At 39.6% G+C, this 22,193-nt stretch overlaps 1 protein-coding gene across 15 annotated transcripts in view; it reads left to right on the top strand.

Moving 5' to 3' along the window:
- The window catches only part of PAM (peptidylglycine alpha-amidating monooxygenase), a 125,479-nt gene that overhangs the window by 33,668 nt on the left and 69,618 nt on the right, over positions 1–22,193 (top strand). For all 15 annotated transcript variants that reach the window (XM_017812590.1, XM_017812602.1, XM_017812601.1 and 12 more), the window contains exons 2-3: positions 16,017–16,532; positions 17,684–17,804. In XM_017812590.1, the coding sequence (XP_017668079.1) occupies positions 16,441–16,532; positions 17,684–17,804 (213 nt within the window). In that variant the 5' untranslated portion in view covers positions 16,017–16,440. The remainder of the gene's footprint in view (positions 1–16,016; positions 16,533–17,683; positions 17,805–22,193) is intronic.

The following is a 22,193-nucleotide window of genomic DNA, read 5'->3' as shown; positions in this document are numbered from 1 at the left end:
TTTGTTCTTTGATAGGAGGTATTACTTAAATGCTTCTCAAAGACGTGTACTGGCATGCTGGCACACATATAGTGCTTAATGAAAGTCAGGTTGGACCTGACAAGTCACCAGTGAAAATAGCCTTTTAGTTGCTGCCTCTTCAACAAATCAAAATAATAATTGGACAGAGGGAATAGGACAGGAGAGAGATTGCCTTCTGAAGAAAAAGGCAAATACATAAAATACTTAGCAGGTAATTTTTTTTTTATTTTTAATTTTTTCCAGTTTAAAATAAACTTTGCATTTAAATATCTACCTACATATTTACTACTGTTGTATTGAGTTTGGGGAGGTGGGGGGGAAATCACTTGCAACACCAATATAGAGTCTGTAAGAGTGGGGATAGGCAATAAGATCATCATCATGGCTGGGCTTCGCAAACGAGGATTTGCGAAGGGCTCTACCCACATTTGTTGCAAGCGCGTTGGTGGCTAAAAAGGCCAATACGAGATAGGCATGACCGGTTGCAATAAGATAATACTGAGTCAAAGAACCAAGTCCTTTGCCAGCTGGGATTAAACCACAACAAAATTGCAGACATTTCATTGCAGCTCTTTAGTTATAATCCATTTCTGTTCTTGTAGTGGAATTCAAGAGTCTAGAGGTCAGTGGGATTCACAAATACTCAGGTTAAGAAAAGTAATCAAGTTTTTTCTGTTTCCTAAGGGAGATTTCCTAAATATATTTTAATTTTTAGTGAGCATTCATATTTCATGTGAATTCTAAGAACTTTTGAAGAATACTGCTCTTAAAATACATTGGAAAACATACTTTGAAATCTAAAATATCCAGATTAGGTCCTACCATGTTCCAGTGTCTCTTGCCAAATGTCTGCAGCAAAGCAACATGTAGTAAAATGAAGAGCTTAAATTTTTTGGCTTTCTGATACTCAGGCTCAGAAGGGCTTAAACCAGACTTCTTAGATTCTATCCAGACTCTGTATTCCAGAAATGCTTTTCAGCTAATTTGTTGAATAGGCAAAGGACAACTAAGTCTTAATATTCTTCCTCATCCTCAAATCACAGCTGTCATGCAGGACTCAGAAAATGTAAAGCTTGAGAACTTTGTAAAGTGATATAGAAAGAGCACTGTGGTGACTAATTTTATACCCACATCTGTTAGACTTTTGTGGAGAACAGTAATCAACCTGTATCAAGCAAAGATATTGCCACTGCCTCTTGTGTTATGGTTCTCATACATTCTGTGCAAGATTCTGCTTAAAACCCAAAAGACCCTTACCAGACATAAACTTCAAAAAAATTGCAAATAAACCAAATATATATATCTCCCAACTAAAGACGTAGGGGATACTTTTGTAAAAGGTGTGGGTGAAGTGTATGGGTGTGCAAAAGATGAGAACAGATGACCTTGCAAATCTTTTTTTTTTTTTTGTCCTCCCTGCTTACTGCAATTCTGTACTGTCAAATGTGTACAGTTGTCTGTGTGCAGTTGTCTGTCACACAGCAAGGTCTTGTTTCTTAATATTTATCCATTAGTGTTGGAAATTAGATAGTCATGATAATTTTTTATGGTTTGTAATTTAAATGAATGAATACATGTGTATCAACACATTTGTTATACAAATCTTTTATCTATTTTTTCAATAAGGAAACTAGTACAGTTTTAAAGTTTGAAGTATTTTCTTACAGAAAACTTCCACAGTTTTTCTGTCTAATCAGTGCCAGATCTTTAAAAGACAAAGTATATCTTTAATGTCAACACTTGGAAGGAACTCCTCTTGTAGCCTGAAAGGTTTACTTCACTACTAGCCTCTCTTTCCTTCTTTTGTGTTTAAAAATATCTGATTTGTGTTCATTTCGTTCAAGGATAACTCTCCTTTTAAACTGTGTGCTGTGAGTGATGCTTACAATAATATATTTGATTTAGCTAAGGTAACTTGTAATCTTTGAAATTCCTGAATAGGCTCTGGGAGAGAGAAAATGGGTGTGACTCATGGCTATTGACAAAACTTCCAACTATTTTTTTTTAATGACAGTCAAGATTTTCAGAATGAATAAAACCTAATGTTGCCGGTATGTCAGTAAGCTTTTAAAATTGAACGTGCCATTGATCTCACAGGTATGTAATAATTTAACTGATTGTTTAAATAGTTTTATTGCTGTAATAGTTTTCCTATGCAGTGGAAGAAAGTACTGCAGATTTTACATACACCTTCCATGTCTCTCAGACACACTTTTGACTGAACGATTAAGGGAAGTAAAAGAAATGTGAAGTAAAGATATCCTTCCTCATAAGTTAAACATTGCTGTTGCATGAGACAAAACAGAGAATAGAGTTACTGGAAAGTCTTAGATTTAAAGTTTTTCCTGCCCCTGCAGTTTGTGGAAAAAGAGGTTAAACATCATTTGAATGAATTACATTTTGAAAACAAGTAATTCTATATAAATACAATTTAAAACTTTTTTTTCTTAATTCCAGTATCCAGAAGGAATAAGCTGTCTTGCCTAACCTTGCATAGATCCAATTGCATACCCTTTTCCCCCTATAAGAAGTATATATTATATCATTGGCAGTAATACCATTTATTTGGGGATAGAGTCTAAAATTCACGTTGGGGGGGATCCTGTTATTTTTCATTAATCATCTTCCTAGTCCTACTGATGTATAGCTGAATAGCATTTTCTGGAGAAGAACACTTGATTCGTTCTGCTCTGGAAATGAACAAACTCGAGAATTCCCCTTCATATTCTAGGAACCAGGAATATGACATCTCTATGAGGAAATTTTATCAGGAGCCTGGGACTTGAGGTAGGGCAGGGAACATATCCAGAGTAGTTTAGATACTAATGCTTATTATTTTTTTTTGAACACATGCTTATTTCTCTTTTGGGTTATTTTGTGTTACAGAGATAACAGATATAACAAAACTATGGTTTTACGTGCTGATGGTCACCTCAGCACCACACAGACCCTGTCTCACCACCCCACAGTTGGTCAGGGAAGACAGTCGTAAGAAAATTAGAAAACTCATAGGCTGAGATAAAGACACTTTAATAGGGACAGCGAAACCTGCATGCACAAGCAAAGCAAAATAAGGAATTAATTTCTGCCTTCCCATTGGCAGGTGTTCAGTCACCTGCAGGAAGCAGGGCTCACAGGTGATGGTTTCTTGGGAAGACAAATGCCATCACTCCAGGTGTCCCCCAGTCCTCCCTTATGTGATATGGAATATCCCTTTGATCAGTCAGGGTCAGCTGTCCCCTCCCAGCCTCCTCACTGGTGGGGTGGTATGAGAAGTAGGGAATGCCTTGGCTCTGTGTAACCACTGCTGAGCAATAGCTGAAACATCCATTTGTTTTCAATACTGTTTTGGTCACAAATCCAAAGCATAGCTCTTTTAAAGCATATAAGCTACTTTGAAGAAAATTAACTCTATTCCAGCCAAAATCAGTACACACACCTCTCCTCCCTCAATTCCATACTGTATATATCATGCTCAGGTCTTATGTTACCCATTATATCCTCATTGTCCACACACACACCACTTACTGTGTTTTGATATACTCACAGATCCCTAATCTATGGACGAATTTATTTTACCCCTGTAAAATACCCATAAATGTCCCAAGTTCTTTCAGTCCATGACTTTGGGCTCCATTTGTTGTGGTGGTCACTCTGAACAGGAGAGGTGGTATGTCGTGTGGAGTTAACTGGGCACCAAAGCCAGCTCAGGTCAGGTCACAGCTGCACTTGCACTGCCTCATGTGAAGCCTGTCTGCTGCTGATTCAGGGAATTTCTGTGCCATAGCACTTCCTATAACATACAACTCAATTCATGGGTTACAACAATTTAAAGGTGTTTCCATTAGCAATCTCCACCCTTTGGACCAGCCCCTAGGGTTTAACGTTGAACTCCTCCCCTTACCCTTCTCCCATTTGGGGTCTCTACTGTGGGATATAGAACTGATATATCTATCAAGAACTGATAGAATGTGAGTCCTCTCCACAGGGTACAGTTCTTCCAGATCAAAATGCTCTAGTATGAGTCTCCTGCAGGGCCACAGGTCCTTCCTGAAAACCTGCTCCTCTATGAGTGTTGTGAATGGTTGATTTCACTTTATGAACCCCTGTCAGAGATTTTAGCAAAAGTGGTATTAATAAGATGTTGTGAAACTGTGACTTACAATTGGATGGCAGAGTTCACTCTTATTATTATATGGCACAATCATTGGAACAATGATTCAAAGTTACCAAGACACAAATCAAAGCTATCATGCTACAAGGATATGTGCAGTATCAGTCGCTTAACAAAGACCTACCTTTGGTAAAAATGTCTCTCTTTTTATCTTGAGAGGTGGCCCAGCTCCAAGGGAGATAACCCCTATGGAGCCACACTGCCTAGCAGAGAGAGCTCAAAGGCGGCTCACTTAGGCTGTCGTATTTATGGATTAAGTGGTTTACTCATAATCAGGTTGCTTACAATGGGAAAAGTATTCATGAGACTGGCTCCTTGTGCCCATAATTTTCTTTGTTCCTTGACAAATGAGTCTTGGAAAAGCCACTCGCTATTCATGTGTTAATTGCATTATTGGTGTTCCGAGCTCATGAGCATGGATGCTCACTGGGTCACTCTGCTCCTGTGTGAGTTTTCAGAGAACAGATAAAACTAGAAGAGTCCTTGGCCCATTAGTTGCTCAGACCTTTATCTCCTCTGGAACCTCTACCGAACAACTCCTCGTTTGGCTGAGGGACTGAGTAACAATGGGTACCTCTCACAGAACACAGCTCCTGCCAGGAGCCAGCTCTGGTCTCCCCAGTCTGAACCTTCCTTTAAAGCATGTTCACCTGCTCTGGTGTGGAGTCTTTTCTACTGACTTTGCCATGGAGTTGCACATTTTCTGCTAACTCATAGAGTATGTTCTCAGCATCTCTTTCTTGCATTGGTTTTGATTTCTGTTTTTCTTTCCTTTACTCTTCACTTCCCAGTGTTCTTAGTTTTTCTTCAGTTTTCTCCTGTGAACTACTCTTATTTTTCCATGTGTAATGGAGCCTTCTAGCAAAGAAATTTGGGCTGCTTCTTGGTTATCCTTCTGTGTCCTAGTATATACTATTGCTCTACTCCATCTGCATACAGACACTTCAGAGAAAAACCTAGTGCCAGTGTAATCGCAGGTAATTGTGTTGTACTTAGCTATTTACTTTCTGAAAATTCCACACAGAATTAAGACCTGTTCTACTGAAATACTCATCTGTTTGGTTGTGTTCAGTTACCTGAGTGTTAGCATTATTACATTTTGTGATACTGAAAATTTGTGTCTCTAGAGGTGCTGCATTTCTAGTGTTATTTTGATGTTTACAGAATTCTTTCTTTTACTTTCATGGATACTAGTTTTGAAAATGTATTTAACTAGATAAAAGTTTGTCATAAAAAGGGCTATAATAATTGAGAATTGATTTATCTGCTTTTAGTATGGATCTTATGTTGCTCAATTGCTAATGAACTCTAAATTACATTAATTGAGTTGGTTTTCAAGTTGTTATCTGAGCCATTTTGAAAAAAAGAAAGACCAGGGCATCACTTTTATAATGAACTCTAAGAAACTTCTGTTGAATTATTTTCATTAATTAAAGTTGCTTGTGATTTTTATGGAGATACGATATTGTAAATATCAATTTAAGTACATCGCTTAGGCCGGATATATGGGAAGATATTCCATGTTTTTACCTGGAATGGCTTTTAAGAGGCATGCAATTCAAGGGGGAGGAAAAAACGTTCTTCATTTTTCTTTCTAGTAGCCATACCTTTCATTACTTAGTAAGGTTTATTTAGGTGGGTTTTTCCAGAGGGTGCGTGTGGGGGGTTGCCTTGGATAGTATTTACATTGGCAGGTCATTCCAGTGTCCTGTTGAGCAAATAGGAACTGTGGAAGTAATCATTGCGGTGTACTCATAAAGATTGTGTATAGAACAAGCAAACACCACTTGTAGAACAACAGGCATAAAGGTGCATTACAGTTGCACGGCCAAGGAGAGCTGGTAGTTTTCTAACATTAGAAGTGTTTCCCATCCTTGTTGCTGTCCTGGCTCCTAGCTACACAGTGGTGTTTCTTTCCTTTTTCCAGTGCTCATGTTCATCTAGTACCTTTAGGAACCACTCCAGCTCAGTAATCTGACAGAAAAGCCAGCCTGTCTCTGCAGTGGGCAGAAAGAGGAAGAGAGGAGAGAAAGGAATGTCCTATTTGATGACAGTGAGCAACCTGCAGGGTTCCACAGTGGTGTAATACGGCTGTAGTCACAGGTACTCTGAGCAACAGCTGTGCTCCATCACCTGTTGTCTGTGCTCTCTGATTTCAGCTGCTCACCTAGTCACACCCTGATGGATTTTGGTTAGAATGAACTAGTTTAAAACAGACTAATAGCCATATGTGGTGCATTGACCTTGGCTAGACACCATGTCCACCAAGCCCCTTGATCACTAGATAAATATATCCATCATGTGATAGGTGAGCAGTTGGCTCACAGGTTGGGCACAAAGTGTTATAGTGAGTGGGGTGACATCAGGCTGGCCACCTGTCATTAGTTAGGGTTCCTCAGGGCTCCATTTTACAGCCAGTGCTTTTCAAAATCTTCATTAATGACTTGGATAGAGGACTTGAAGGTACACTAAGTAAGTTTGCTGATGATACAGAGTTGAGAGGAGCTGTTGACTCCCTTGAAGACAAGGAGTCTCCATGCAGAGAGACCTGAACAAGTGAGAGGGTTGGGCAATCACTAACTTCAACAAGGGAAAGTTCTGGATTCTGCTACCTGAGATAGAGGAAACCCTGGGTGTACAGACTGGGGATGAAGTGCTGGAAAGCAGTGCTGTGGAAAGGGACCTGGGGGTCCTGGTCAATGCCAAGTTAGATGTGAATCAGCAGTGGCAGCCAGGAGGGCCAACCATGTCCTGAGGCAAACCATTGCCAGCTGGGCAAGGAAGGAGACTGTACTGCTTTGCTCTGCACTGGGATGGCCTCTCCTCGAGCCCTGTGTGTAGTTTTAGGTACCACACAACATAAGAAGGATATAAAGCTATTAGTAAGCAATGGTGACCAGTGACCTGAAGGAATGGCCTGAAGCTGTGTCAGGGGGAGGTTTAGGTTAGATATTAGGAAAAGGTTCTTCACCAGAGGGCGTTTGGGCACTGGAACAGGCTCTCCAGGGAAGTGGTCACAGCTCCAAGGCTGACAGAGTTCAAGAAGCATTTGGACAACTCTCTTAGGCACATGGTGTGATTCTTGGGGCAGTCCTGTACAGGGCCAGGAGTTGAACTTTGGTGATCCTTGTGGGTCCCTGTCCAGCTCAGGATATTCTATTATATGAGTTATGGCCAATTAAACAGAATAGGATAAGGAGAAATAACACATCTACAACCAACTTCCCCCAGGCTCAACTTCACTCTCAACTGTTTAGTCTCACCCCCCTGATCTGTGCAGTTCATAATGCTTTCTTCCTGCTCTACTGTGGGGTCTCTCCCATGGGAGACAGTCCTCCGTGAGCTTCTCCCCTTTTCTGGAACTACAGCTTTCTTCAGGGTACGTCCACCTGCTCCAGCATGGTGCACTCCGTGGTCTGCAGATGTGTTTCTGCTCCACCATGGACGTCCATGGGCTGTAGGGGCACAGCTGCCTCACCATGGTGTGCACCACAGGCTGCAGGGGAACTTCATCTCTAGCACCTGAAGCACTTCATGCACCTCCTTCCTCTTTGACCCTCGTGTCTGCGGAGTTGTTTCTCTCAGTTATTCTCACCCCTCTCTCAGCTGCTGTGCAGTGTTTTTTACCTTTTCTTAAATATGTTACAGCAGAGGCACACCGGTGTTGGCTGACAGGCTCAGTTTTGGGCAGCAGCAGGTCCATCTTGGGGCTGAGTGGAACTGACTCTGTCTGACATGGGGGCAGCTTCTGGTGTCTTCTCACAGAAGTCCCTCCCCCCCGCAGCTTACCCCACCCTGATTTGATGACCTTAGTGAAGGAACATGCAATGAATTTAATTCATAGTTCATATGTAATGTGTAATTGAACTTAAGTATTTGAAATGATCTCTCATCCGCTGTATCCTTGGAGGCTAATCCTAACTCCGTCAAACATTTTTCCTTTAATATTTTCTATTTTTGCATAACAGAGGGAAAACAAAGGGCACTTCAGTGGCCTTTTATTCTTATTACATTGTGCTAATGATAGTGATCTGGATGTTAAATGAAAGCAGGGGCTTCTTATGCTTTTTGCCTTTTAAGCAAGTAATTAATACCATCCAGCTCGTTAATTTTTTTCATTCTATGAAATTAGCAGTTTGCTAAGATGTTGTCTTTCTGTAAAAAGTGTTGATCTTCCCTGACAAGAAAATTTTGCCTGTTTTGATACCTGGTCAAAGCAGAAGGATTAGAAGGTGATTTATTGTGAATAAAAGCTTTCCAAATGCTATTAAAAAACTAATACATGCTGTTGTGTCTTCAGACTTTTGAAAAAATGTCTGTGACTCCCAAAAGAAGAAGAGGAGGTTTCGTATGATACTGTTTTAATAGGGAGTGTTTCAAGCAGTTTTATGCATTTGTTTCAGGCTGTAAAAGTAAATTTCTGCTTGAGGTCTCCTGATATTTTACTAATGCAAGAACATTTGTATTAATATGAGCTGGAAAGGAAGTTTTTGGTGGTTTGCTTACATATTTCTGTTCAATAAAAAAAAGTACAATTCCTCATTCTTAAACAAGTTTCTACCTAATAGTTAACAGTACAGCGATGGAGAAAATGAGGAAAAATCTTGTCTTGAACTGTATAAGCAAGGGCTGCTTAGTAAGTTTAATTACATTGTAAAGTAGCAGTTAAATCTTTTTTGCATCTTTTTTTTTCCCTACACATTTTCTTCTGTTTTCACTCAGTGTTAGAAAATTAACAATTCCAAAAGCTGATCTGACAAACTCAAGTCTGCTTAAACTTTTAAGTTTGCCCCTTTCAGTCATCTTGGAAATGCTGAGTATGGCAGCTGTCTGTAGAGCTTAGAGCCTGGGGTGACAGCAACCCTGACACTTTTGAGTTGTGAGGGTTTTTTGGCTTGCCTTGGTTCTTCTGTGTTTTCTCATACATTTTATGATGCTCACAAAAAAAATCTAAGGGTGGTTTTAATTTCTATATATTCTATAAGTTAGGAGAGGACAATAAACTCCTTTTCCCAATCCTCCTGGAAATAATGTACCTGGTTTTATTTTGCATAAACATTAACCTGTTTCCTTACTTTCTTTTTTTGTGATTTCCATGACTGCTAGTGCTGTATGAGTTGCCTACTAAGTGCAATTGAAGTTTCCTGTATTGTTTAGTGAACAGGGTTTGCTTATGGCTTGGGATGATAGAGTTTATGATTTCTCTTTATAGCAGTTAGGAACATGCAAGTTGGATTGTGCCTATGTTGATCTCCGAAAGGGAGATGCTGAGCATGAATGACAGTTCTTCATCTTCTATTTCTCCTTCTTCCTTCTATTTTCTCTGTATAAAACTTCAGTTCATTAAAAAAACCAAAAACAAACAAAGAAACAAAAACCCAAACCCAAACAAAAAAACAAAAACCCCAAAACAAAAAACCAAACCAACCATCCAACCAACCAAAAACCAACCATCCAACCAACCAAAAACCCAAAACAACAAAAAAAGTGCTGTCTAGTAGGTAAAACTCACCATATCTACTGAATTGACAGAGCATCTGAAGGACTTTGTTTTACTGATTTTTCTTGGTACAGATAGTCTGTCTTAAGATAGTAAGTAGAACGTACTTTCCCAGTAGGAAACTCATAAAAAATGCTTTTCAAGTCATCAGAATCTCTCAAAATAAGTTCAGATATACAGGCATTCAACTTTTTTTATGGATTCTGTTGCCCTTATGAACCATTCTTTTAAGTTGAACTTAATTGTCATTTTATACTTTTAGTTAAGCAGGAAAAAATACACAATGTCTAATTGTTGAATGTTGGAAAGCATTCAAAGAATAAATCCTGTTAGGATGAATCGAGTTTCACTTCTATAATACAGGAAAATTCAAGTCACAGTTCTTTATTGAATGTATAAATACTGTGCTTCCTCTGATAGAGTGGGCAAGAGGTTTCTTATCATTAAATATTTCTTTTTAAAATATTCACTGTACTTATACGCAGCAGAACAAATTTTGGAGAAGGTTCATAAAAACATTAAGACCAATCATATTTCTCTTTTTTATTTTCCTTCTTTGAGTATTCATATCTGAAAAATGTTTTGGTAGCAGAAGACAGGAATTTGCAAAATATAAATTAATTTATAAATTAAACCAAGAATCAAAGTCTATTTTAAAACTTACCACTTTCATTTTTAAAGTATTTTAAATATTAAAATATAATTTTAAAATGTAATTTTAAAATATAATATTAAAAGTAATTATTTTTAATATTATACCAAATCTAGTGTGGATTGCTGCCAAAACAAGGGGATCCTTTACAGCCCCAGCTGTATGCTTACACCTTTTCTTTTGTGAGAGGTGACCAGCTGCTGCCTGCTGGCACATTGACCAGTTAATCTGATGAAAAATTAATATACTGCTGAGATGGGCAGGGGTGACGGCATCATCTTCCTGAACAAATGCAGAGGAAAATACAAGGCAGCCAACAACTACAGTGGGCAACTGGAGGTCCTTTTCTGCTGGGCAGCTTTCCAGACACTTCCCCCAGACTGTACCACTGCCTGGGATTGTTATGACCCAAAGGCAGGACCAGGCACTTGGCTTGTTAAACCTCATGCAGTGGGTCTCGGCCCATCAATCCAGCCTGTTTAGATCCCTCTGCAGAGTCTTCCTGCCCTCCAGCAGATCAATACTCCCACCCAACTCAGTGTCATCTGCAAACTGGCTGAGTGGGCACTTGATTCCCTGGTCCAGATTACTGATAAAGATATTGAACAAGCCCTGTACCTGGCTTCATCTTCTTTGCACCTGCCCTTCAGGTATTTCTATACCTTTATGAGATCCCTCTGAGTCTTCTCTTCTCTGATGTGAACAGTCCCAGCTCTCTCAGCCTGTCCTCATAGGAGGGATGTCCAGTGTCTTCATCATCTTCATGGCACTTGCTTGGAACCTCTCTAATGTGTTCATGTCTCTCTTGTATTGGGGAACGCAGAACTGCACACAGCCTCATCAGCACCGAGTAGAGGGTAAGGATCACCTTCACTGACCTGCTGGCAATGCTTTGGCTAATGCAGCCGAAGATACCATTGGTCTTTCTGGCGGGTGGGCCTTGGCTGAACACCAGGCACCCACCCAAGCTTCTCTGTCACTCCCTTTCTGAGCTGGACAGGGGAGAGAAAGTATAATGAGAGGCTCAGGGGTCAAGATAAGGATGTAGAGAGATCACTCATGAGTTACTATCACAGGCAAAATAGACTCAAGTTGGGGAAATTAGTTTGATTTATTACCAGTCAAACTGTAGCAGAATAATGATAAAAACAAATCTTAAAACCACCTTTGCCCTACCCCTTGGTTCTTCTCAGGCTTAACTTTAATCCTGAATTCTCTGCCTTCTCCCCCTTAGCAGAACAGGAATGGAGACTACAGTCACTTCATTTCACACTGTCTCTGCTGCTCCTTCTTCCTCAGGGGGAGAACTCCTTCCGTTACTCCAGTGTGGAGTCCTTCCTGTGGGAGTCCTCCACAAACCTCCAATGTGGATACTTCCCATGGGCTGCAGTCCTTCAGGAACAGGCTGTTCCAGTCATGGGTGGACTCCCTTTCTCCATGGGACCACGGGTCCTGCCAGTAGCCTGCACCAGCACAGCCTTCCCATGGGTTCACAGCCTCCTTTGGGCATCCAACTGCTCACCCTCCATGGGCTGCAGGTGGATCTCTGCTCCAGAACTTGGAGCACCTCCTCTCCCTTCTCCATCACTGACCCTGATGTCTGAAGAACTGCTTCTCTCACATGTTCTCACTCCTCTCTCTGGCTGCAATTGCTCTTGTGCAGTAACTTTTTCACCTTCTTTAAATCTGTTGTCCCAGGGGTGCCACCACTATTACTGATGGGCTCGGCCTTGGCTGGTGGTGAGTCTGTCCTGGAGCTGGCTGGCACTGCCTCTCTTGGACAGTTTCTGGCATCTTCTGGCAGCTTCTCACAGAAGCCACTCCCTGTAGCCTTCCCATTACAAAAACCTTGCCTTGTAAATCCAATACAGCCTTCTCTGCAGCAAGGGCACACTGCTACCTCATGCTCATTTTGGTTTCCATGAGAACCCCCAAGGCCTGTTCTGCCAATCTGCTTCCCAGCTGGGCAGCCCCCAGACTGTGCTGGTGCCTGGGGTTGTACCTCCCCAGGTGCAGGACTTTGCACTTCCCCTTGTTGTGCTTCATGAGGTTCCTGTCAGCCCCTTTTTCCAGCCTGTCAGATCTCTCTGGGTAGCAGCATGACCATCTGGTGTATCAGTCACTTGTCCCAGTCTGGTCATCTGCATTATATACCTCTGTTTTTGGCAACTGCTCTCCCAACCACTAGGTACCTGTTTTGTGAGATGCTTTTTATTGATATTGAGGATTTATTGATGTTGTCTAATTTGACAGCTTCTTGCCAAACACATTTTTCTCTGCATCTTTGACCGAAGTGTCTTAAGTGGCTGCATTTAGTGCATTAATGAATCCATAAGCTGATCCCACTACATATTGATTATCCTGTGTTATTAGAAGCAAAGTACTTCAAGTTGGAGGCCTAGCTGCAGTTCATTTGTTGAACTCAATATTGTTTGTATACCCAGTTGTTGCCTAAGCATGATGTTTTGCCTAAAACAAATGAGGACTCTGCTTTGGCTGAAGACAGAGCTCAAGTAATCCTTGCTAATTTTCATGATTTCAATGCATAAGAAGCAAGAAAATGGATTAAACTATGAGAAATTATGATCTGTGTTAGAGTTGCATGTTAATCTCCATAAATTTCAATCATCTTCTAATTTGTTTTTTCTTCAAAGGTAGTGATGATTAAAGGTGTGGTTTCTGCTTCTGGCTTGTTCACTTGATACTGTACATAAAATGTTCTAGTGACTAAACTCAAGAAAGAGATTACTATAGTGTGCTTTATGAACTTGTGGTTAATACAGAGCTTTCTTTTTCTGTAGTTGATTTTTAGAAATTAATAATTTAATTGCTATTCTTTCAAAAGACATACTTCTAATTTGTGTGACATTAAATTGTTATATTGTTTATTTTTTATTCTATTTTGAATTTCAGCTTCTTGGCCACTCTCCCCTCGTCTCCTTCTCTCCCCTCCCCCTTCAATCTTCATGGTAGTTGCTTTTGTTTTTCTTTACTGTCTTGTTTTATGTAATTGTTTTTTGCTATGTCTGGGAGGGGCATGTGGGATAAAATACCATGCTTACATTGCCCAATCCAATTTCCATTTCCCTTTCTCTACTTTCATTCTAGTCTTTGTCATCAATTATGTCATTTTACTCCACTACTTCTGTTCCCTTGGGATCTCTTACCCAAATTGAAAACATAACAGTGGTATCTAGATGTCCACAAAATGAACCTAAGTAATTGTGTAATCTTATTATTGAATGTCTCGTCTTCACTTTTTCCCCTTGTTATCTCATATCCTTCTGTGTTGCATGGTACCTAAAATTACATTGAAATTGCTTCAAGATAGTGCTGCCTTTTTTTTTTCCCTCTTCTTTTCTTCTAAATGTAAAATTTGCTTGTGCAGCTGTCTAATCCGAAGTACCAGATGCATTAAACTTTCATCCATTTCATATTCATCCAGCTGATAAAACTTAAAAAGCATTTGGGGATGAAATTGGACTGTTTTTAAGTAGAACGTAGAGATGTTAGGCATATGTGTATTTGTCATATGTTAGGCATATGTGTATTTCTCTCACTAGAGATTTAAATTCTTTGCTTTTTTAGACTGTTTCAGAGTATTACTCTTCTCCTCACTCTTATGGTCGGCATTCTAAAAGCCATGAATTGTCACATATTCCTCTAACATTAAAGTGTGTTCTCTAGTGAGAATTGAAAACTTATAAAGAAAACTTCATATTTCAGTTGAAGGGGAATTATTAGTGATCTAGTTTCTCAGTTCCTTTCCTTTATTTTCTTTATATAAAATAAATTTCCTTTATTAATTGTGTACCAGCTAGATGTTTGTAGCAGACTTGATGTAACCAATCTCAGACTTGGTAAAGCCGGCAAAAATTAAGCATTTGTTTTTTGCTCTAGTCACTTGAAAATATATATTCATATTAAAACCAAAATCAGAATATTGTAATTCTGTATATGTTAAAACTCACTGTATTTTTTCTGCGTCTGTTCTTCAGAGTTCTTGCTTGTCAAGTGCATTTACAGTATGGTCTAGAAAAAAAAGACACAATTTGTTGCATAATACAAATAAAAAATATATTAGAACTTCTAGTCAGATGGTTTACAAAGACACTGAACAGCTACTGTTTTGTAGATACACCTTAAAGAGTAAAAGTAATGAAGCCTTCTGTTTTTATAGTTGTCTTGACTTTTGTGAAGCATGTCAGCATGTCACACTTGTCTTTTTGCTTGTTTGTTTTTAAATGATTTTGGTTTTCATCATAAGCACAGTCCTGTGCAATGCTATGACTTGCAGCTTTGTATAGTTCACTAGTGAAAATTGTTTAGATCAAAAAGTGGAGACATGAAAATTTACATTAAAAAAGGAATTAAGATTGTATCATCTGCTTGCATAAGTGGTTTTGGACAGCTTTGGCATATTTTTGTCAAGCTGAAAACTAATATGAAGTCTATTTTTAGTTGTTTGTGACTGAATCTTTTGTGCCATCCTTCAGTGAATAAAATTTGCAAGTTTAATGATGATTAATGTGATCAGATTTTTAAATCCTGCAAAGAGTTCTGTCGCTGTTTAGCCAGTGTGGCTTCTTATTGTATGCTTAAGCACTTTTGATTTAAAAGAAGCCTTTTTGGTCCATGTGCCCTGAAATGGAAGGAATTTTTCCTAAAATACATGGATTCTAATTGGTTTCATGTGAGAATCCTGCTTTTTTATTTCATCCTTATAGCAGTATTTTGACTATGTGTTCCAGGGGCTGGGAGATGTTTGGGCTTGGGAGTTTTTTTTCTTATTAGTATTTATCTTAGAAGAATTAATACATAATACATGTTAAAGATTTTTCATTATGACTTGACAGTTTCCTTCTGCCAAAATTGGAATTCTCAAAAAAAACCCCACAAAAAACTACTATACGTCTTCAGTAAGACAGAATGTGATTTTCTAGCATAATTATGAAAAAAACCTTAAAAATTTGAAATTAAATATTGTGCTGACTAGAATAGGGAGGAACAGTTGAAGTTAAAGCAGGAAGGAGAGTAGTGGTTTATGCTGATATGACCTCAGTATGTGAAAGGATAGAAAACTGCTTAACTAATGTAAGTAGTCTGATCTCAATAGTTTTTGTTACAGTATTTTCAAAAATAATTTGTAGATATAAGTTTTCTGAAATGGATATTAGAAGTAACTAAAGTGCATAAGAAACAGATACCTTAATGACATAAGGGTTTATTACATGTTGAATTAAAAGTATTCTCCAAACCTGCAATATGTGCAGAAACATTTGGTGATAGTTGATAAAATTTGCAAACCTTGATTCTTGCTATGTCAGTGTTTGGCCGTTTTTTTGCTGCTGATAGACCACACTGTGCTGGTGGTTTTATGTGTGAAATATTCCGTGCTTTGCGCTTTGTGTGCTGAGGAGGTTTTTATATTTCTTCCTATCATCTGAAATATGTTTGAGAGTACTTTTTGTTTATCAGTATTGAATGTGTCGGTTTCTGACCCTGTATGGAGCAAAGGGGAGGGACAGGAGGAATCAATAGAACCAGTGCAGTCTTTACTTGGATTGGGCTAAAGCTTATGAGAGAACTCACTAATGTATTAAAATGCCTCAACAGGGATTTGCTGAAGAACTAGTGCTGTAATGTGTTATCTGCTTCTATTTTTACAGGTTCTGAAGGATGACTGATGCTGGTTTCTGTGATGCCACTTGACGTCTCCGGCGCTGTGGATTGATAAGGAACATGCAGATTTAACTGGACAACGTGGGCAGAAAGCACCAGTAGCACCACTCTTTTTCAGCTCCCTAAGTGGACAGAAGTACAGTGTCATCTGTCTGCAAGGGAAGATTCTTCAACAGCTTTTTACAGCTAATAATAGAGACAACATAGCATCATCCACCTTCCTGATTTACAGCGCATCACCTTCCAAGACAGATGGTCTGTCAGCAGCTGGAGGATGCCCGCAGAGCACACAATAATGAAGTGGTGAAATGATACTGCTGCTGCTGCCGCCTAATTGTCAGGATCACAGCCGATAGAACCACGCTGCCCTTTTTCTGCTCACTTAATCAGGCCAGAAACAGCAGGGTGGACATGGCTGGCCTCGTTAATAACCTGCTAATACTGCTTCTTCTGTTTCAAAACATCTGCTTGGGTTTCAGAAGCCCGCTTTCGGTCTTCAAGAGGTGAGTTATGCAGGAAAATGTTATGTGTTGAATGCATGCAGTCACGGTATTACAAAAGTGTGAAAAAGCATGTCCTAGATTAAAATGTGTATGGTATTTGTTTGGTTTTGCTCATTGCTAGGAATTTTCTCTCTGCAATTTTGAAATGGCACTCTTGTCACATTGAAGACAGAATCTCATGTTTTATCCATAGGTTGCTCATTAAAGGTGAATTTAGGATGATAACACAATAAAGCAGAACTTTTTTAGATAACACTAACAGGTGTATTTGAGACTATACAGAGAGTAAATATATTTCAGATGCCTGAGTTAGCTTGCAGTATAAAATGATGTTTTAGCAAGAAGGTATCAACTAAGTTAAAACTGAGCAATCCTGGGAAATTTAGGGGTGGATTGAATGCAAAATCACATAGGTAAACTTTAATGTAGTGTGGCCAAGAGAAGTAGCCTCTCAGCTCCTGAATAAAGGTTTTACTGTGAGTTATATTGGTACTGTATTTATCATGTTGCTTCTGTATTTATTTATACATGAAATACATATTCAAAACTTATGACAATGTTACATCATGTTTCTGATGTCTTACCATTAAGTTCTTTACAGTGATCTACATTTTTTGTATAATTTGTTTCTGTATTGCATTCAGTACAGAATTTGATATTCAGGTGAAGCTGAAGTTTTACTTTGCTACTCAAAGTAGCATAGAAGTTGCTATAAATGTCATAGTGTTTCAATTAAAAGTTTTCCATTTGCATATAATTTAGATTTAATCTGTATACAATTATAAATCAGACACATAGGCTTAAAAAAACTCCAAAACTCTTCTGAATTATTAACAGTACCTGACCTTTTACAGTGAATTGATTCTCTATCTGGACATCCATGTGACTCAGACAATTATTAGGATGAGACGATAGGTTACATTTTCAGCTAATGTTCCCAAACTAGTCTGTCTGATTGCTCAAAGGAACTACTTCAGTAAGTACTGGATAACTATGATGTTTTCCTCAGCTCATGAAGGAGTGAAATTTTCAGATCACTCCTGGAACTACTGAGCATTGTCAAACTTCTTTAGTAGTTCTGTAGACCCTTCTTTTTAGAAAAACATAACAAAAATTGATATTTAAAAAAATTTTTTTTCTTTCTTTCCAAGATATAAAGATACAACCAGATCTCTTTCCAGTGAATGCCTTGGAAGTGAGCAGCCAGTGATTTCACTTGGTCTGTCAGATTTTGCATTGGACATTCGCATGCCTGGGGTGACACCTAAGCAGGTGAGAGAATTGCAGTTTTTGCCACTTACTGTTTTTTAACAAGCTAGGAAAACAATGCCTTCCCTACAATATCAATCACATAAAAAATCAGGAAAAAAAAAGTCAGGATAACTTTTGTAGGTACATATCTATGTTCAGAGAAGAGTAGGTAACAAAAAAGTAACCTCAAATGAGAGAATAATCTTTTTATCTGATTCATTTTATTTGTAAAATGTTGGTTTCTTAAACTGAATTGTCGAAGTTTATTAAAACGAGGAATATGAGTTTTATAAAGTGAAATATTTCCAGCTGTGCTAGTAAGATGTGTTTATTTGGAGTTGCAGTTTATACCAAATCTCAGATGAGTGAATTTAGTTACATTAAATTGTACGTTGCTGCAACTTTGGCAAGCTGAGAGAAAACAAGCAAAAAGCATTTTAAAAAGGCTAATACTTTAGACCCAATATTTTAACCCTCAAAATACTCCATGAAAGCTACTATAAAAAGTTATAATGGTATACTCTTTCAGGTATGAAGTTGATTATATTCTACTGAACCAAGTAAGTGAAAATGAAGACAAGATTTTTAAAATTAGCATTAACATTTTTAAGATTCACATAAAAGTATCAGATTTGACTGTCATTTTCACATGTAGTTTCATTAAGCAAGATAGATGATTTTTTTTTTTTTTTGCAATGAGCCATTGCAGGGAATTATATATATCATTAAAAGATCTACATCTCTTTTAGAGGGCTGCAGGTGCTTGAAAAGAGCAGTATGTTGTGCTGCAGTAACTGATGACTCATTGTTGCAGATAGTACTTTCAAAAATACTGAAGGGAAAATGCACTTTTCAAGTTATTGGGGAGCACCACTCTGGAACATGTAATTTGGAGCAAGAGCTGTTATTCCAGTGAAATGTACTTCTGGAAAACATAAGTATAATTTCTACTAGATCTTATTTGTGTGCAGCAAAATGCTAAACTTCTCCTTCAGAAAGAGTGAAAAGTACTCTCAGTTCATGCAGGTACACATTTGTAATTATGTTTTATTGATTTTACCTGAGGAACCATTAGTTGAACTGCTAGGAAACACATACGAAGAGATCAGTCTATTCAGATTCTTATTAAAAAAAATAAAAGCCAAACCCCAAGACAAACAGCAAAAGGCTGTAGTAGATAATAGAAAGAATATCATACTTCTCACATTCATGGGTATCTGTTCCTTTTATGCGCACAGTAAACTGAAATGCTGCAGTCTATATAGAGTTTGAGGAAGTACAAGGGAAGATAGTAATAGAAAGCAACTTGCCCAGTTAATTTCTAAAAAAATAAGTGAAAGTAGTCAATGACTAGCCTTACATACTTTTATTTTCTTCTCTCAGTCTCACCCACCCTTCTCCTCATTTCCCTTCTTCCTTCCACAGTGTTCCACATTAATTGTTCGAGAAACTTGTTCCTCCTTTAGACAAGTTCAACAGCTAGAAGCAGTGGCAGAACAGACAATCTTTGTTTCCTTGCGTTTCACAGGAGAGAACCAACAGCTTCATAGTTCTAATGCTGTCAGTTCATTTTTGTGGCAGAAAGAACACAAAATTGAAGAATCCTCTCTAGAGAGGTGTCTCAGTCTGAGGAGACTGGAATGTTTGCTAAAGAGGATGAGTTATGAGATAGACCAAACTCCTCTCTCTCAGCAATTGTAAATTCAAAATTAAGGGGCTTTAATAGAGGAAGTGTGGAAAAAAACCAGAAGAAATAACAACCCTTTATTAAAAGATATATGTATGTTGGCAAAAACAGTAACAGAACACAAAAAAACTAGACAGTAGTCCTAGGGAAAAGAAAAATAAGTCTGAATGAATACTTCTCTGTCCTTTAGCGCAGTCCTAATCGTGGCCTCGTTCTAACAGGAACGTAGCCTGTGTACCCCTATGCGGTTGCGAGCTATGCTGGCGATGGTACATACCTTCGGTAGGGTCACCCATGCCAGACGGGTCAAAACAGCAGGGTCAGATACAATACATCTGTGGGCAGGATGAGCTTGTTAGCCTTCTGGCAGTCATCCTAGGAGAAGGACAACTCTAATCCCAAACCCGGGCAGATGGAGCTCGCTTAGCCCCATAAGGGGCTAAGAGAAGTGACCATCTAAGAGAAGGTCACTCTAATCAAACCTACGTCCTGAGGACCTCGCTGCCACCGTCCAAGCTCGCTCAGCCCTGGCAGATGAACCTCAGGTTTAAAGGGTGGGTTCAGTTCCGCACATACTGCATCTCACCTAAAACTCCATTGCGCAGGCTTGAAGGCTTTACCCACATGCAAAAAGTCCTGTAGCGACGGGCGAGGGTCGAAACGGCAGGTGAAAGGTGCACTGGAAGCCGCAGACCCAACCCTGCATGCAGGCGGTTCAGGATATTGGTCATTAGAGACTGACCGGAGATGACAGTCTCTTGGGGCAGCACCCTGAATGACCAAGCAGCCTTTTCAAGGACAGCACTGCTTGCTCCACTCGGAGAGGGGCCTAGAAAAGGTGGCCTAAACAAAGCTCATCTCCACTTTCACACGGTTGGTTAACTGCGGACCAACGGGCATCTTCTTCCAATGCGGTCGCACAAAGATCAAAAGACAAAGGCATGTACCTGCCTCCAAAGGTGTACCTAAATTAACTCTAGCATGTTGGAACATCAGAACCATGGTCGATTCTGTGGATCGCAGATGTCCTGAGCGATGTTCTGCCCTAATTGCCCATGAACTGTCACGTCTCAACATCAACATAGCTGCTCTCAGTGAAGTCCACCTCCATGAGGAAGGCAGCCTTAGAGAACAGGGTGCCGGTTACACTCTCTTTTGGTCAGGTAAACCAAGAACCGAAAGGCATCTCTCAGGAGTTGGCTTCATGATCAAAAACTCTATTCTTCCCGAACTCGAAAATCTGCCAACAGGTCACTCTGACCAAATTATCTCCCTACGCCTTCCACTCCACAACAACCAACACGTCGTCCTCTTTAGTATATATGCCCCAACTCTCCAAGCTGACCCTGCCGAAAAAGATGAATTTTACACTGACCTGCACCACCTTACCCAAAAAGTGCCTGCAGATGATAAGATCATTATCCTTGGTGATTTCAATGCCAGAGTAGGTAAGAATTTTGAAGCATGGAAAGGTATATTAGGCAAACATGGTGTTGGAAGCTGCAACAATAATGGTCGACTTCTGCTAGAATTCTGTGCAGAGCAACAGCTCACCGTCACTAACACAATCTTCCAGCAGAAAAATAGTCTGAAGACAACCTGGATGCATCCCAGATCTAAGCACTGGCACCTCATCAATTATGTCTTGGTGCGACGGAGAGATGTTCGCGATGTCCTCCATACCCGCATGATGCCCAGTGCAGAATGCCAAACAGACCATCGGCTTGTGCGCTGTAAACTCAACTTCAATCTCACATTCAAACCCAAAAGGGGCAGTATCCCAAGGAGGAGACTCCAAGTTAACAATCTCCAATCAGCCACAGTGAAAGACAGATTCCAGGCAAACCTTCAAACTTGGCTCAAAAACCATTCCACAGATTCTGCAGATTCCTCCCCTGAATCAACTTGGCACCATATTAAAAACAGCATCCTGCAATCCTCTGAAGAATCCTTAGGGTTCTCCCTCAAGAACAACGACTGGTTTGATGAAAACAATCAAGAGATCCAGGACTTGTTGAGGAAGAAGAGAACTGCCCACCAAGCACACCTTGCACTGCCTTCCTGTCACGCAAGAAAAACAGCCTTTCATCTCGCATGCAGCAAGCTCCAACAGAAACTTCCTGACATCCAGAACAAGTGGTGGATCGATCTTGCTGAAAAAACTCAATTATGTGCAGATACAGGTGATCACAGAGGATTCTATGAGGCCCTGAAAACAGCATACGGGCCTACATACCAGGTACAAAGCCCTCTACTCAGCGCTGATGGGCAAATGCTTCTGACAGATAAAGCCTCCATTCTGAATCAATGGTCTGAACACTTTCAGACTCTTTTCAGTACCAACCGTGTAGTCCATGTCTCAGCAATTCAGTCCATCACACAACAACCGGTAAAGTATGAATTGGATACTGCCCCCACTTTAGGAGAAACCCTCAAGGCCATACAGCAGGTGAAAATTGGCAAGGCAGCTGGGGTTGATGGAATTCCACCTGAAGTCTGGAAACATGGGGACCTCACACTCCATACCAATTTCATGAGTTTGTGGTGCGCTGTTGGGAACTAGGCGAACTACCATCAGACCTTTGTGATGCAGTCATCATCACTTTGTATAAGAAGAAAGGTGTTAAATCAGATTGCTCAAATTACCATGGTATTACTCTGCTCTCCATTACTGGCAAAATCCTGGCAAGAACACTCTTGAACAGACTAATACCCACTATAGC

Source organism: Lepidothrix coronata, unplaced genomic scaffold, assembly GCF_001604755.1.
Source record: "Lepidothrix coronata isolate B3197 unplaced genomic scaffold, Lepidothrix_coronata-1.0 Scaffold37, whole genome shotgun sequence".
In the NCBI taxonomy this organism is placed as follows: domain Eukaryota; kingdom Metazoa; phylum Chordata; class Aves; order Passeriformes; family Pipridae; genus Lepidothrix; species Lepidothrix coronata.
This window is presented reverse-complemented; position numbering and strand designations above follow the sequence as displayed.